The sequence below is a fragment of the Schistocerca nitens genome, chromosome 2 (assembly GCF_023898315.1).
Source record: "Schistocerca nitens isolate TAMUIC-IGC-003100 chromosome 2, iqSchNite1.1, whole genome shotgun sequence".
Taxonomy (NCBI): domain Eukaryota; kingdom Metazoa; phylum Arthropoda; class Insecta; order Orthoptera; family Acrididae; genus Schistocerca; species Schistocerca nitens.
In genome coordinates, this window is record NC_064615.1 from 498,946,340 (window position 1) to 498,962,748 (window position 16,409).

Below are 16,409 nucleotides of genomic sequence, written 5' to 3' on the forward strand. Positions count from 1 at the left end.
GAAACATTCCACGTGGAAAAAATATATCTAAAAAGAAAGATGATGAGACTTACCAAACAAAAGCGCTGGCAGGTCGATAGACACACAAACAAACACAAATATACACACAAAATTCAAGCTTTCGCAACAAACTGTTGCCTCATCAGGAAAGAGGGAAGGAGAGGGAAAGACGAAAGGATGTGGGTTTTAAGGGAGAGGGTAAGGAGTCATTCCAATCCCAGGAGCGGAAAGACTTACCTTAGGGGGAAAAAAGGAAAAAAGGAGGAAAAAAGGACAGGTATACACTGGCACACACACACATATCCATCCACACATACAGAAACATTCCACGTGGAAAAAATATATCTAAAAAGAAAGATGATGAGACTTACCAAACAAAAGCGCTGGCAGGTCGATAGACACACAAAAAAACACAAACACACACACAAAATTCTAGCTTTCGCAACCAACGGTTGCTTCGTCAGGAAAGAGGGAAGGAGAGGGAAAGATATATATATATATTTCAGTTGTTATAGAATTACTGAAGATGGAAGATTTCTGTGAAATTACAACAGAGTCATTTTGCAGTATGCCACAGAAGCAGACAATGAGGTGTAGTTCTGTGAAAGAGGCATTTTTAATGAAACAGTCTTCATATCTTGCATGAAAACCTGTCCCATATTTTTAGTCATATTTCCCATTTGCAGTATATTTTTACATTTTGTTTCTGGACTAAATGTGACAATAACACACTGACAGGGACTTAGCTGTAGTAAGTAAATGAAATCCTTACACAAGGGAGTACCGGGTCACAGTGAAGTCAAGTCGCATAATTTATTATTCAGATCTGTACCAAAGACCGCTGAATGGATGAGAAAGCTGTAAATTCAGTAAGTTCAGGTGATTCTGCTGAACTTTAACCATACAAAAATTATATCATTGTATAATTAAACAATTGTAAAAATAGTATTTCATATAAACAACCAAAAGTTGCTGATACTCTTTCTGTGTACACGTGCTACCACAGGCACCACAATATTTGCAACCCATCCTTACCATATTGGATGCAGCTAAGTACAACAATAGGAAAATGAAGAAACAATTACATTTTACTCATACATACATGAAGTACAGTAACTGAACTGTTGCAATATCTGCAGTATTGCAGAGAAAAAGAAAAGAGGAAGCCACTGACTTAGACAGGTTGCAAAATGCTGAATGGTTTACGTTTGCACACAATTAAAAGTGTAGTTACATGGTAAAAAGTAGGAAGAAGAGAGTATACATTTAACGGCTACTCTGCAGAAACCTCAAACTGTCATTTCCATTCCCAACAATTCATGTAAGTATTGTTGAAGCTTCACAACTAGTTAATATGAGTAGAAAAAGGCGATTAATGTTCAACAAAATTGTTTATTTACATTCATAAGTACCAAATTATTCCTGGAACAGCAGAACGTCATTTCTTCTTTTTTCTGTGTTGGTTTGTATCACTTTTTTGTACAAATCCACCTTGCTCCAATACTTGCCGAGCAGCATTGTTAATATGTCGAAATCTGTCTGGTCCCAGATGTACACCACCATACCAACGAGTTACTACCACCAGCACATTTTTCATGTCTAGAATCTTTGAACACAAACAAAAAATTGCAGTTGTGTGCATCCTCTGTGCATAGTTTTAATAGACATTTTAAGATACTGAAGTCAACGTATTCTGTACTTAGTAATATTTATGAGTAACAGCACATGCATGAAAGACATGTTAATCCTTCTAAAAATGCTATGAATAGTCTTCAGTTTTTCAACAACAAAAAGTAGTGACTTACCAAAATATATTTGAAAAATTGAAACATGTAATACATTAGACTGTTGAGTTCAAATGTTGTGACATGTTAGCCATGGGAAAGTTCTACTAGTCAGTTATATATATTGAGCAGTCTCCAATAAATATGCAAAATTACAATGCACAGCATTGCAGGTAATGTGGACTACTTCACATGAATATCCTTCTAATTGGTACATGACGTGGGGGAACATTTGTATCTGTAGAACAATAGAAAACAGGCTACCTACCATTATATCCTCATTTGTAATGAAATTAATATGAAGACATACCACCACTCATACAACATATACAAACTTGTTCAGCTAATCACAGTCAGGAAGACATTACAGTGCTGTGCTCACAAAATACCTGACTACTGAGACACAATAGAAGCGAAAACATTTTTACATACACACATTCACCTCAGTACATTAGTTTTATTCTACTGTGGGTCCACTGCAAATGTCAAATTTGTGAGATCTAATAGAAGACAGTGTGGGAAGCAATGAGCACACAAAATGCAAATCTGCAACAGCAATCAGAAAATCTGCGAAAAATAACAAACAAAGCTGACATGGAGAATCATCTGTCTCCCTTTGTCTTTTCCTCCACAGAACAGACCAAGTAGTTTGCTATAAGAGATTACAGTCGGTCATCTCAGACTTAGGAATCACTCGTAAGCTCTTCACCACAATCTGCATATTCACAGCCAAAACATGCAATAGGGCAAGAGCCACAGACAGACATTTGGCACAGCAAGCCTGCAAGTTCCCATTATGTTTGTGCTGATCATGAGACTTGTTGATCTCCAAGTGATGTACTGATCATGAGACTTGTTGATATTCAAGTGCTATTTATAAAAATGCTACGGCAATGAACAACAACATTCTATGAAAGTTAAGGCAGGATGTATATCCTACTGAACAGACGGACAATAAGCTGGGATAGTTACAGCTGGAATAATTTCAAGCTACTAGTTTCGTTTTATTGGGAATTTACATGGTTTAACGTCAGATGAATGAAGTGTCTAAGCTAATATCATGGAATTTTCCTGAATTTTTCCTTGTTCTCTCTTACAAAAATAAGAGTACTTATATTTCTGAGCAATGGAATGTTAAAATTACAAAAAATACAGCATTTATTTCACTCATCATTGTATTTATGTTTCCTCACTTCCTTATAAATCCAAAAAACTCAATTACAGACAACAGTTCAGGATTATTGCCAGATGTAAGCTCGAAAAAAGTTAAAATAGAAGATTGGAAGTAATACAAATTTTGATAACAGTTTTTGAAAAAGCTTTCCTTCAATTTCATCAAAAAATTTGATTATTATTTCTTATTTAGTGATGGTATTGTCCAAGGTTCAGTTAGGGACCATTATGGGACTAATCAGTACAATATTTTCATCTTTGCTTTATTCTTGCCACCTAGTTTTGAAAAATCTGATTTGTTATACTGAAGCAATAAGAGAACAAGATAGGGAGCTGTGTTCAACAGCATAAATGTTTGTTCATACCATTTTTAATTTCCGATGGTGGCTGAAAGCAGTACTTGTATTTCTGTAGGCTACATTCAGCACCAAAGAGAGGGATGAAAAGCATAACTCTCATGTCACATCTTAAACAATGTGACTTCTGGTGATCGAGAAAACGGCGCTGATGAATGCTGTAATAATGTAAGTAGTGACAGAAACTGTTCAAATCCCTTTCTACAACAAGGAAAACAGATCATTCCAGACGAAAAATTTCCAACCGTAAATTGTAATCAAACTGATATCATGGAATCAAATGAGTGTTTTAAATGAGAGAGGAGGAAAATTCAAAGATCAAAACATTATGAAGATGAAAAAAATTTGTTCATTAAATCAGTACTTTTTATATGTGCAGTTCTTATTGCAGGTCATTCATTATAACACTTTTCTGATTTTCCCGCTGCTAAGAGTATGACAGTTACCTTGCTCTGAGCCTTTGTACTCAAGCCTCAAGTTTCTTGCTGCCTCATTCCAAAGTAACTACCAATGTCCTGACTAACGAACTAGCTTGATATGTGTGATGACTGCCTCTACAGAGGTAGCTGCCCACTATCTTTTTTAATCACAAACACTGTTCTATTATTTGTTAATCTGACACACTCACAATCTGCCCATGAAAAACTTGGTGGTTAATTTCAAAGTCTGACAAATTTTCTACATTTAAGAACTATATAACTGAGTACACCTCACATGTGCTGGAGTTTTTAATTTTTGTTGCAGCTCATTCTTCTTGAGTGTTTTCATCCTTACCAATAAAGTCTCTAGCCTGTTAATGGCCCTCCACTGATTGGTGCAAAGTCACACTTTCATATTTGCAATGCGACTGTGACATAAATTACATATTATAAGTGATGTTGTTCGATCATGTGAAGCGTGCAAAAAAGTTATTAAAACGACAGATATAGTGCTAGTTTGTGGATTATGGTGTAATAAATCCTTTCACAACGAATGTGTAGGCGTTAGTAACAGTGAAGCTCGTACAGTAGCATGTTCTAAAGACCGAATTAAGTTTCACTGTGTGTCCTGTGAAAAGAGGTTAAGTAGTGAAAATTTACATGAACCTGAAGTGCAGAAACACAAAAGTGATATTGAAGTGAACGGTGACGTAAAATTATTAGAATACTTGCAAAATATACTCAAGTTAACAAATAAAATATCGGAAGATAACCTATCAATGAATAAAAAGCTGGATACAATTATCAGTGCTGATTCTAAGATTGAAGAATTGCAGTCTCCAAAATATAATGTAAACATATGTGAAAAACCACTTGTAAACGGTGCCGACTCCTTGGAAAGTGGTTATAGCAAAGTAAGTGAATTTGTGCAGGAAAACATTGGTACTGCAAATGGTAAACAAACGGATTTGGCGGCAGATAAACATAAACACCATATTGTGGTTAATGTGCTGTGCAACCCGACTCACACATCCAAAACAACTGTTGGTGATCGAGAAAACGGCGCTGATGAATGCTGTAATAATGTAAGTAGTGACAGAAACTGTTCAAATCCCTTTCTACAACAAGGAAAACAGATCATTCCAGACGAAAAATTTCCAACCGTAAATTGTAATCAAACTGATATCATGGAATCAAATGAGTGTTTTGATGTAAACAATGTATCGGTCAACAAAACAGGATCTGGCGTTAATAAAGACGAAAATAGTCTCTACAACTCTGCAGATTCCTCAGAAAATAAACTCTCACCCAATACAGAGTGGCGTGTAGTAAGTTCTAGGAAAAGAAGTTTTCGCCATAGGGACAAGAAAACCCCAACAACTTCTACAGAACAACAAACAAATAATACAGCACTAAATACAGATATACCATGGTAAACTGCCACAGACAGTGACTATCAGATCAACTCCTCCAACCAATGCCATCTCAGTAGTTGGAAATTCAAGTGTTAGTGACAGGAAAAATAAAATAATAGGCACTGGTGATGACCAAGGAATGCTGTATGGGGAAAAGAGAGCATGGTTTCATTTAGGAAAGGTGAAAAGTGGAACGACAGCAGAAAACGTAATTAACTTTTTGAAGAAAATCCTACCAGGTCATAGCAACTTTCACATACAAAAATTGGAATCTAAGGGTGTAAATAGTAGTTTTAAGATTGGTGTAGACTTTCATCTAAAAGACAAGCTAATGGACACTGCTGTATGGCCCAAAAATGTTGTAATTAAGCGTTTTTTGTTCCGGAGACCATCCGTTATGCCAATAAAATAGATTATGAAGTTAAAAACAAGGATCAAGGATCACTGCACAAGAATGTTTCTAGTACTGAAAACAATATGCCTATAATCATTGCAAGTGTAAATGTGCAGTGCATAAGAACCAAAATGGATCTCCTATCATTTTTTATAGGAGAAATTAAACCAGATGTTTTATGTATTTGTGAACACTGGCTAACTGAAGCAGAAGGTGATTCCTATAAATCTGTTGAATACTTAGACATGGCCAGTGCTTGGTTTCGAAGAACTGCAACCCACGGTGGGGTCTCTGTGTATGCCAACAGAGATCATAGCATCAAGGAAATTGATTTAAGCAGTTTTTGTGTGGATTTTGATCTTGAACTAGCTACACTGTTATTAACAAATATTGATTTAGTTGTTGTTTCTGTGTACCATTCACCATATGGTGACTTTGAGAATTTTATTGGACATATGGAGAACTGTTTGTGTTACCTAACACGCCTAAAGTCAAAAATCGCACTATGTGGAGATTTTAACATACACATAGGTGATGGAGATGCCAGAGAGAGGGTCTTTATGAGATTAATTACCAGTTATGGGTTGTTTATTGCAAATAAGCTCCCAACAAGGGGTGGTGCATGCCTGGACACCATGATCACCAACCTCAACATCTGGGATTATAAACTCAGTGTAGTTGAACCTATGATAGCAGATCACTGTGCACTAGTAATGGAAACCAGTATGAGGAGAGGAGCAAACCGCAGATAAGCACATGGCATTCAAATTACACATTCAAAAGAAGATTTGTTAAAGAAGAGAGACTAAATGATCTCAAAGCAGCTCTATCTTGTGTAAACTGGCAGCAGAAAATTGCAGAGTTAGTAGGCAGTGATTCTTTCTTATGTCTGTTCCAAACCTTAAAAGCAATATTTGATGACATGTTTCCGGTCCCCCCCCATGAACCATGGACCTTGCCGTTGGTGGGGAGGCTTGCGTGCCTCAGCGATACAGATAGTCGTACCATAGGTGCAACCACAACGGAGGGGTATCTGTTGAGAGGCCAGACAAACGTGTGGTTCCTGAAGAGGGGCAGCAGCCTTTTCAGTAGTTGCAAGGGCAACAGTCTGGATGATTGACTGATGTGGCCTTGTAACAATAACCAAAACGGCCTTGCTGTGCTGGTACTGCGAACGGCTGAAAGCAAGGGGAAACTACAGCCGTAATTTTTCCCTAGGGCATGCAGCTTTACTGTATGATTAAATGATGATTGCGTCCTCTTGGGTAAAATATTCCGGAGGTAAAATAGTCCTCCATTCGGATCTCCGGGCGGGAACTACTCAAGAGGATGTCCTTATCAGGAGAAAGAAAACTGGCGTTCTACGGATCGGAGCGTGGAATGTCAGATCCCTTAATCGGGCAGGTAGGTCAGAAAATTTAAAAAGGGAAATGGATAGGTTGAAGTTAGATATAGTGAGAATTAGTGAAGTTCAGTGGCAGGAGGAACAAGACTTCTAGTCAGGTGACTACAGGGTTATAAACACAAAATCAAATAGGGGTAATGCAGGAGTAGGTTTGATAATGAATAGGAAAATAGGAATGCGGGTAAGCTACTACAAACAGCATAGTGAACGCATTATTGTGGCCAAGATAGATACGAAGCCCACACCTACTACAATATTACAAATTTATATGCCAACTAGCTCTGCAGATGACGAAGAAATTGAAGAAATGTATGATGAAATAAAAGAAATTATTCAGATTGTGAAGGGAGACGAAAATTTAATAGTCATGGGTGACTGGAATTCGAGTGTAGGAAAAGGGAGAGAAGGAAACATAGTAGGTGAATATGGATTGGGGCTAAGAAATGAAAGAGGAAGCCGCCTGGTAGAATTTTGCACAGAACACAACATAATCATAGCTAACACTTGGTTTAAGAATCATGAAAGAAGGTTGTATACATGGAAGAACCCTGGAGATACTAAAAGGTATCAGATAGATTATATAATGGTAAGACAGAGATTTAAAAACCAGGTTTTAAATTGTAAGACATTTCCATGGGCAGAGTGGACTCTGACCACAATCTATTGGTTATGACCTGTAGATTAAAACTGAAGAAACTGCAAAAAGGTGGGAATTTAAGGAGATGGGACCTGGATAAACTGAAAGAACCAGAGGTTGTACAGAGTTTCAGGGAGAGCATAAGGGAACAATTGACAGGAATGGGGGAAAGAACTACAGTAGAAGAAGAATGGGTAGCTTTGAGGGATGAAGTAGCGAAGGCAGCAGAGGATCAAGTAGGTAAAAAGACGAGGGCTACTAGAAATCCTTGGGTAACAGAAGAAATATTGAATTTAATTGATGAAAGGAGAAAATATAAAAATGCAGTAAATGAAGCAGGCAAAAAGGAATACAAACGTCTCAAAAATGAGATCGACAGGAAGTGCAAAATGGCTAAGCTGGGATGGCTAGAGGACAAATGTAAGGATGTAGAGACCTATCTCACTAGGGGTAAGATAGATACTGCCTACAGGAAAATTAAAGAGACCTTTGGAGATAAGAGAACGACTTGTATGAATATCAAGAGCTCAGATGGAAACCCAGTTCTAAGCAAAGAAGGGAAAGCAGAAAGGTGGAAGGAGTATATAGAGGGTCTATACAAGGGCGATGTACTTGAGGACAATATTATGGAAATGGAAGAGGATGTAGATGAAGATGAAATGGGAGATATGATACTGCGTGAAGAGTTTGACAGAGCACTGAAAGACCTGTGTCGATACAAGGCCCCCGGAGTAGACAACATTCCATTGGAACTACTGACGGCCTTGGGAGAGCCAGTCCTGACAAAACTCTACCATCTGGTGAGCAAGATGTATGAAACAGACGAAATACCCTCAGACTTCAAGAAGAATATAATAATTCCAATCCCAAAGAAAGCAGGTGTTGACAGATGTGAAAATTACCGAACTATCAGTTTAATAAGTCACAGCTGCAAAATACTAACACGAATTCTTTACAGACGAATGGAAAAACTAGTAGAAGCCAACCTTGGGGAAGATCAGTTTGGATTCCGTAGAGACACTGGAACACGTGAGGCAATACTGACCTTACGACTTATCTTAGAAGAAAGATTAAGGAAAGGCAAACCTACGTTTCTAGCATTTGTAGACTTAGAGAAAGCTTTTGACAATGTTGACTGGAATACTCTCTTTCAAATTCTAAAGGTGGCAGGGGTAAAATACAGGGAGCGAAAGGCTATTTACAATTTGTACAGAAAGCAGATGGCAGTTATAAGAGTCGAGGGACATGAAAGGGAAGCAGTGGTTGGGAAGTGAGTAAGACAGGGTTGTAGCCTCTCCCCGATGTTGTTCAATCTGTATATTGAGCAAGCAGTAAAGGAAACAAAAGAAAAATTCGGAGTAGGTATTAAAATTCATGGAGAAGAAATAAAAACTTTGAGGTTCGCCGATGACATTGTAATTCTGTCAGAGACAGCAAAGGACTTGGAAGAGCAGTTGAATGGGATGGACAGTGTCTTGAAAGGAGGATATAAGATGAACATCAACAAAAGCAAAACGAGGATAATGGAATGTAGTCTAATTAAGTCGGGTGATGCTGAGGGAATTAGATTAGGAAATGAGACACTTAAAGTAGTAAAGGAGTTTTGCTATTTGGGGAGCAAAATAACTGATGATGGTCGAAGTAGAGAGGATATAAAATGTAGACTGGCAATGGCAAGGAAAGCGTTTCTGAAGAAGAGAAATTTGTTAACATCGAGTATAGACTTAAGTGTCAGGAAGTCATTTCTGAAAGTATTTGTAAGGAGTGTAGCCATGTATGGATGTGAAACATGGACGATAAATAGTTTCGACAAGAAGAGAATAGAAGCTTTCGAAATGTGGTGCTACAGAAGAATGCTGAAGATTAGATGGGTAGATCACATAACTAATGAGGAAGTATTGAATAGGATTGGGGAGAAGAGAAGTTTGTGGCCCAACTTGACCAGAAGAAGGGATTGGTTGGTAGGACATGTTCTGAGGCATCAAGGGATCACCAATTTAGTATTGGAGGGCAGCGTGGAGGGTAAAAATCGTAGAGGGAGACCAAGAGATGAATACACTAATCAGATTCAGAAGGATGTAGGTTGCAGTAGGTACTGGGAGATGAAAAAGCTTGCACAGGATAGAGTAGCATGGAGAGCTGCATCAAACCAGTCTCAGGACTGAGGAGCGCAACAACAACAACATGTTTCCGGTAAGACCAGTGAAGAATCCTCTGGACAAATCACAAGGCAGGCAGAAAGTTATCAATGTGAAACAATGGTACACCACCGAGCTCAATAAATTGAAGTGTATTGTAACAATGTGCAAGGACCGAATGAAATCAGCTTTAGACATTCCAGCTAAAGAATTACATCACCGCAACTACCTAAAAGCCAAAAAGCTTATAGGAAGGCAGTAGAGGAAGCAAAAACGAAATATAATGATACATACATTAAAGAGGCCCAAAATCCTTGTAAAGCTGCCTGGAATCTTGTGAATGAGAACAGAAAGAAGACTACCTCCTGCTTAAATTCGTGTAGCCCTGATGACTTCAATGAATATTTTGTCAGAATAGTGGAAAAGACAGTGAGTGAAATTCCACACTCTGTCCTAGATCCAACTGCAAACATAAGAAATGCAGACAGTTGCAGTATTCAAAACTGGAAGGAAGTACACCCTGAAGACATGATAAAAATTGTGAACTCCTACAAACACTCAGAAAGTGTAGACATCTATGGCATGTCCTGCACACTGCTAAAGAAAATTATTGCAGAATTAGCTCAGCCACTAGCCATAGCAATAAACAAATGTCTATCTTCTGGTGTCTCCCCAGACTTCCTTAAACTGGTACGCACAGTACCAATATATAAGAAGGGGGATCCTTGTGAGGTGTCCAGCTTCAGACCAATCTCAGTGGTACCAGTACTAGCCAAAGTTACTGATTCTGTGATGCACCGCCAGGTACTGAATCACTTTGAGGAAAACAACTTATTCCAAAACACACAGCACGGATTCCGCAAAGGGAGATCAACAGTGACAGCCACACTGGACTTATTAAAAACAATTCGACAGAGTTTTGAAGAGAGAGAGAGTGTGGCACTGACACTCTGTGACCTCAGCAAAGCCTTTGACTGCATCTCACACACAACACTAACAGCCAAGTTAAGATGCTATGGTGTAGGAGGTGTTGTTCTATCAACACTCCAATCTTATTTGGAAAACCGAAAGCAGGTAGTATCAGTGCATGGAGCAACTTCTCTTGAACAAAAACTGGAACATGGAGTGCCCCAAGGATCAGTCTTAGGACCTCTCCTATTCCTCATATATGTCAATGATATGAGCTGTAATAGTCAAATGTTGCAGTTTGCAGATGACACTACCCTTATTGTCAAAGGACATACAGCCGCAGAAGCTCTTGGTGCATCAAATTTGATGTTTGAAGAAATAAAAGAATGGTTCGTAATAAACAAAATGAAGATCAATGAAGAAAAAACCCAACATTTGATATGCAGTCTAACCAACATTGAAGACCAAGAAAACATGGAGACTGTCAGACTACTGGGCTTCAAGATTGACAGCAAACTCTCCAGGAATGATCACACTGCATATGTATGCACCAAACTTTCTCGTGTGATATACCTCCTGAGGAAGCTGAAGAGGGTAATAACTGACCAGTTTCTCACAATAGTCTACCATGCAGTCTTCCACAGCCACATTAGCTATGGACTGTTGTTGTGGGGACACTCCTCAGGCAGCAAAGATGTGTTGCTATTACAAAAAAAAAGCCATCAGGATCATATCCTCTAGCAAAAGACTGGACCACTGTAAGCCTATTTTCTCCAGGCTAGGCACAATGACTGTCTTTAGCCAGTATGTGTTTTTCTGCCTCATGTATATAAAAGAAAATCAAGGGAATTTTAGCATAAGACAAGAAATACATAATCATGACACTCACTGTAAGAGGAACATTGAAGTGCCAAGGTGTCGCCTATCAAGTACACAAGACAGCTTTCCAACAGTCGCCCTAAAAATGTACAATCAACTGCCTCCAGAAGTGAAATCCCTGCCACCTGAATTATTTCGGAAAAAAATTGCTCAGGACTTGAAACACCATCCACTATATTCATTGGAAGAGTTTTTCAACAGCGGTTCTACTGAATGGACAAAATAATAAATATTGTTTTTACTTAAAGTACATATTTTGCCAAAATGAAACTTTGTGTGTGTGACATTTTGCTTTATGGTATTTTCATTTGCTGCTATGAAGTTTTACTTTCCTGTTTAGTTATATTTCATTCCCACTATGTTCTATGTGTTTTTGTGCACTGCATAAATATTTTCTTTTATTTGTAATATAAATTTTGTATATGGTGTTGTATAGATGTTAGTTGATAAACATTGTATTTGTGACGCAGTCTGTCCAGCCATGGCTGGTAAATGACGAAGATATAGTAAATAAAAGTAAATAAATAAATACTTTCTGAATGGAGTTCATTTTCTCACAATTTGCAACAAATATATCTTCACCCCTCTCCCTCTTGTACTACAATGTATTTGAAGACCTGTTATATGACAGACCAATGAGAGTGTGGTCTCAATACAAAGCTGTTATATGGCTGACTAATGAAAATGTGCTCTCACTATGAAACAAAACAAAATTTTTAAGTTATTCAATATCACCAAGGTAGGGTTATAAAATGTAACTCAGCCAATAAAAGTTTACAAATCCTTTCTCATTTTATTTCTTCATTTTCTGAGACACTGTGTTTTGAGTGACACACACACACACACACACACACACACACACACACACCTCTGATCAATTGTATAATAGTATATGTCATGTGAAAAGTAATAATATGTGATAATTTATACATTAAAACAACATAACAATCAACAGAAATATGTTTTTCATGTACTTGTAATTTTGCCTTTGTTTGTTCAACCCTTTCAGACCTGATTTTTTATTTACTTATTTAAAAAGTGTCTGACATCATTTTTACATTCAGGTGAATCTCCTGACAACATTTTTCTAAGAAAAAATGTCATATGATCTCTAGTTTTCTAGATATTTAATGTACACAATTGTGTTCATCAGGTCTCGAGCTTCATGTCATACAGTACGGAGGTTAACACTATGTATCAAGTATGCCACTATTTATTTCACTTTAAAACAGAAGAAACAATAAAAATAATTCCAAATTAGAGTTCTTATTTAAACAACAATGTTCATAACACTGATTTTAAGGTTTCGTATGAAACTGCAAAAAAATTTCTGTCCTTTTGGAGACATAAATGTATTTTACATTTTCTGCACTGAATTCTAGAACGCCCTGTACATTTCGGAAATTCGCAGCGACTTGGAGCTCCTACATCATACAAAGGCAAATGGACAATTTAATCAAACTGTATCTCTGTAGTTGGTCATAATTCTCCTCTTTTTCTTGGTATGACTCTCATGTCTGAAGTCAGTCCTTCATCAGAGAAAGCCCCCTCTTATTTTCAGTCACTTTCTTCTGGCACAGTATCAATCCATCTGCTACCCTGATATGAAAAGAAAGAAGGTCCATTTGCTTCTTCTTTGGGATAGACAGGTTGTCTGCACCTCGTCTGTATGCCAACCAACTTTGCACGATGGCAAAGTCAACACCATGAAAAATCATACGGAAAGGCCATTTTCGAGATCTGATGGCAACTCTGTAGTAGCTTATCAATTGATCAAATAGTTCCACACCATTCATAGCATGATTATATCTTCTCACTATTTCAGGTCTTTCTACTTTCACATATTTATGGTGTTTTTTGTCTCAACACTCAACTTCATCCACTGAACCTTTACCAACGAAGTTTGAACACAGTACAACTGGCCTATAATCTAACCACTTACACATGGTAATGTCATCAGCACTAGTGATTTCTTCACAGTAACCTCTAGTTTGTTTCATTATTGTTTTATCATCTGAAAAAGGCAAGTTCTTTTCAAATCTGTTTTGACGGACAGTACCTGCTGCATTGATGCCTTGAGATTTCAGAACTTGAAACAGATGATAAGGTGAAAAGAAGTTGTCAAGGTATAATTTATTACCTTCACCTTTTGAGAGTGGAACAGAAAATTCTAAACCAACAGCAGAACATAATTCAAATTTTTTACAGTATGCGGTATTTAGTTCAGTTGTAGCACCTTGATACAAAAGGAAATCGTGCACTATTCCACTCTTTTCACATGAAGACTTTGATTCCCCTTGACATACTGCTTTGCAGAGAACTTCCCAGTGAAAGGAATAATGCCTTCACTGACACAAACATTCTCTTCTATAGGAAGTTCCTGCAGTGTTTTTCGAATGGCTGAGTAAATTGGCCTGACTTTGTAAAATTTATCTTTATTTTCAGTTGGCTTTTCCAGATTGTTCACCAAGTGTAAATTTGTTCGTAATTCTAAAACTCTGCCTCGTTACATGTTTTCCAAAAACACATTTACCTTCAGGCTTCTATCGCAATACATTCATAATCTGGGAAATTTCAAGGTGCCAGTCAATATATGCAAACCAAATAGCATTTCTAGTGCTTGAGGAGTTGTCTGCTTGAATGAGGATTTGCCTCATTGTAATGCGTAAATATAAGTATGTGCTGCCATGCTAGTTAACAAATCATCTGGTATATATCTTTTGAAGTATTGCATTGGAGAACACAAGAGAGATTCTTCAAAATTTGGAGCTTTGAGTGTTTCTGCAATGGTACTTAGAGGCTAGCATTTCCATTTTATGGATTCTTTAGGTGTCACCACTACGTTGTCACACAGGTTATTCAGTTCTGTTTCTTCTTCTTCTTTTTTTTTTTTTTGCATTGTATAAAAAGTTCATTTCAGCATCCACCACCTCTCCATCATCTTCATCTTCAGATATGGTGTGTCTACACACATCATTCACCCCCACTTTATCTGCTCCAACACGTTTCACTATTTGTAGAGCTTGCCTTTCAATAAGTGGTACACTGACATCCTCATCTGCACTCAAATTAATGTCAAAAACGCCACCATTTTCAATTATGTCCATAATCAAGTCCCAATCTTTCTCCACAGAAAGATATTCCTTATCCATAATTGTAAGGCAAAAGCCAGAAATATAAAATAAAATCATATGTACAGGTCAGTTATTCTCCTCCTTGGTGCTGGTACTGAAATAAATGGAAAAATTACCACACATAACTACCATAGGCATGCAAAATAGCTGAGACACATTTTAGGTTATTTTTCCTATTTTACACCATTAAGGACCTGTTGTACACAAATGTGTACATTAATGTTACCTGATACATAACACAAATATGAACTGAATGAAATTGCTGAAAATTCCACTGAAATCATGTCTAATGTTTCCAAAAGAAGGAAACCACACAAAACATTCACAAACAAAACCCACAACGTGACTATTATTGCAATAAAGTCGACGAGTAATGGCTTCTCACAGAGAGACAACACCAGAGAGTATATTTTACTATGTGGTTCACAGACTGCTGACAAGAGAGCAGCAGCTGCTGGAGCATGGCTAAAAGAAACATACATGAATGCGCACAGTGGGTTTGGATGCACCTGACAATTCTTGTCACTGAAATATTAGTGAACAAACTTTATGTACAAAATTGTGACCACCAGGTCTGAAAGGGTTAAAGTCTAGATCCAAAAGGAGGATGAAAATGTGTACTTTATTGGAGCATGCCTGATCTAGTGTCATACATCCATTTGCTGACATTATTTCCATGTACAGCACAGCTTGCTAAAGCAGATGATACCATATCACATGAGGCCATAAAGTGAAACTGTCACTGGCATTCACTGCTTAAACTACCACTAGGTGCACCACCGATATGATGATACATTGTTGCTGGTATACTCCATATTAGCATAAATTGTTTATGATTACTTAAGGCCAACTGAAAATCTAGCTGAGGTATCTAGAGATCCTGTATCATGTGTCATAACATAGTGAGACCACTGAGAATCTTTGTTTACTATAAACAGCAGCAGGGGAAAATTTAGTGATAAAAACAGGAAGACAAAAACAAGCATTGTTACCTCTAATAATAAAACCACTGTCACCAAAGTAACTGCTGATTAGAAGAGATGTCTGCAGAACACAGTGTCAGTGGGAATTTGGGAACAGAGCTCATGAATACAACTTTCATTTCATAGTTTCACTAGGGGAGCATAGAAGCAATTTACAAATATTAAGCATGAAAAGCTTGATATTCCATTTTTCATTTGACTTAAGGACATACTGTGCAATGCTTGTAGAGTACAAATACTTGTAAGACACATTTTGAAAATGTCTCCTTAGTTTACACACAAAAGTGCAGCATGTGGCTTTCACACAGACTTGCCCTTTATTTTGAGTGATGATTTCAGGTTTTCTTTGAATGCCAGCCTCCTATCAGAGGGGTTGGGAGGGAACTCACGTGGTTATCTCCTCCTCAGTGTGGTTCTTAAGGTCACACACATATAATTTGCATTTTTTGCTATTCACTTTTGTTTACTTTACTTACTTGCACATTTCAAGTTTTCATATTTTTATTTGTTTGTTATGACTGTTCCTTTGAATTGATATAGTCTTACTCAATTTTATGTATTAATCTAATCCAGCACATCAAGGAAGGATATGAAACAAAGCAGATTACAGGGGTTGCTTATGACATTGTAAATCATAATAAACTAGCAAAGAAACTGCACACAACAACTAAGGACTACCACAGTTTGTTCAGTGTCTGCTGCAGAATAGGTGATTTTTTTGTCACTGTAAATAACAGAAAGAACAGATAGAGAATGCAGAAAAATTGTCTTCCCCAAATAAAT

General features: G+C 37.4%; 1 protein-coding gene across 1 annotated transcript in view; it reads right to left on the bottom strand.

The window, feature by feature from the left end:
- Positions 1-781: 781 nt before the first annotated feature.
- The window catches only part of LOC126236468 (protein IMPACT-like), a 65,635-nt gene continuing 50,007 nt past the window's right edge, over positions 782-16,409 (bottom strand). Inside the window, exon 5 of the mRNA XM_049945794.1 lies at positions 782-1,606. Coding sequence (XP_049801751.1) covers positions 1,439-1,606 — 168 coding nt within the window. The 3' untranslated portion in view covers positions 782-1,438. The remainder of the gene's footprint in view (positions 1,607-16,409) is intronic.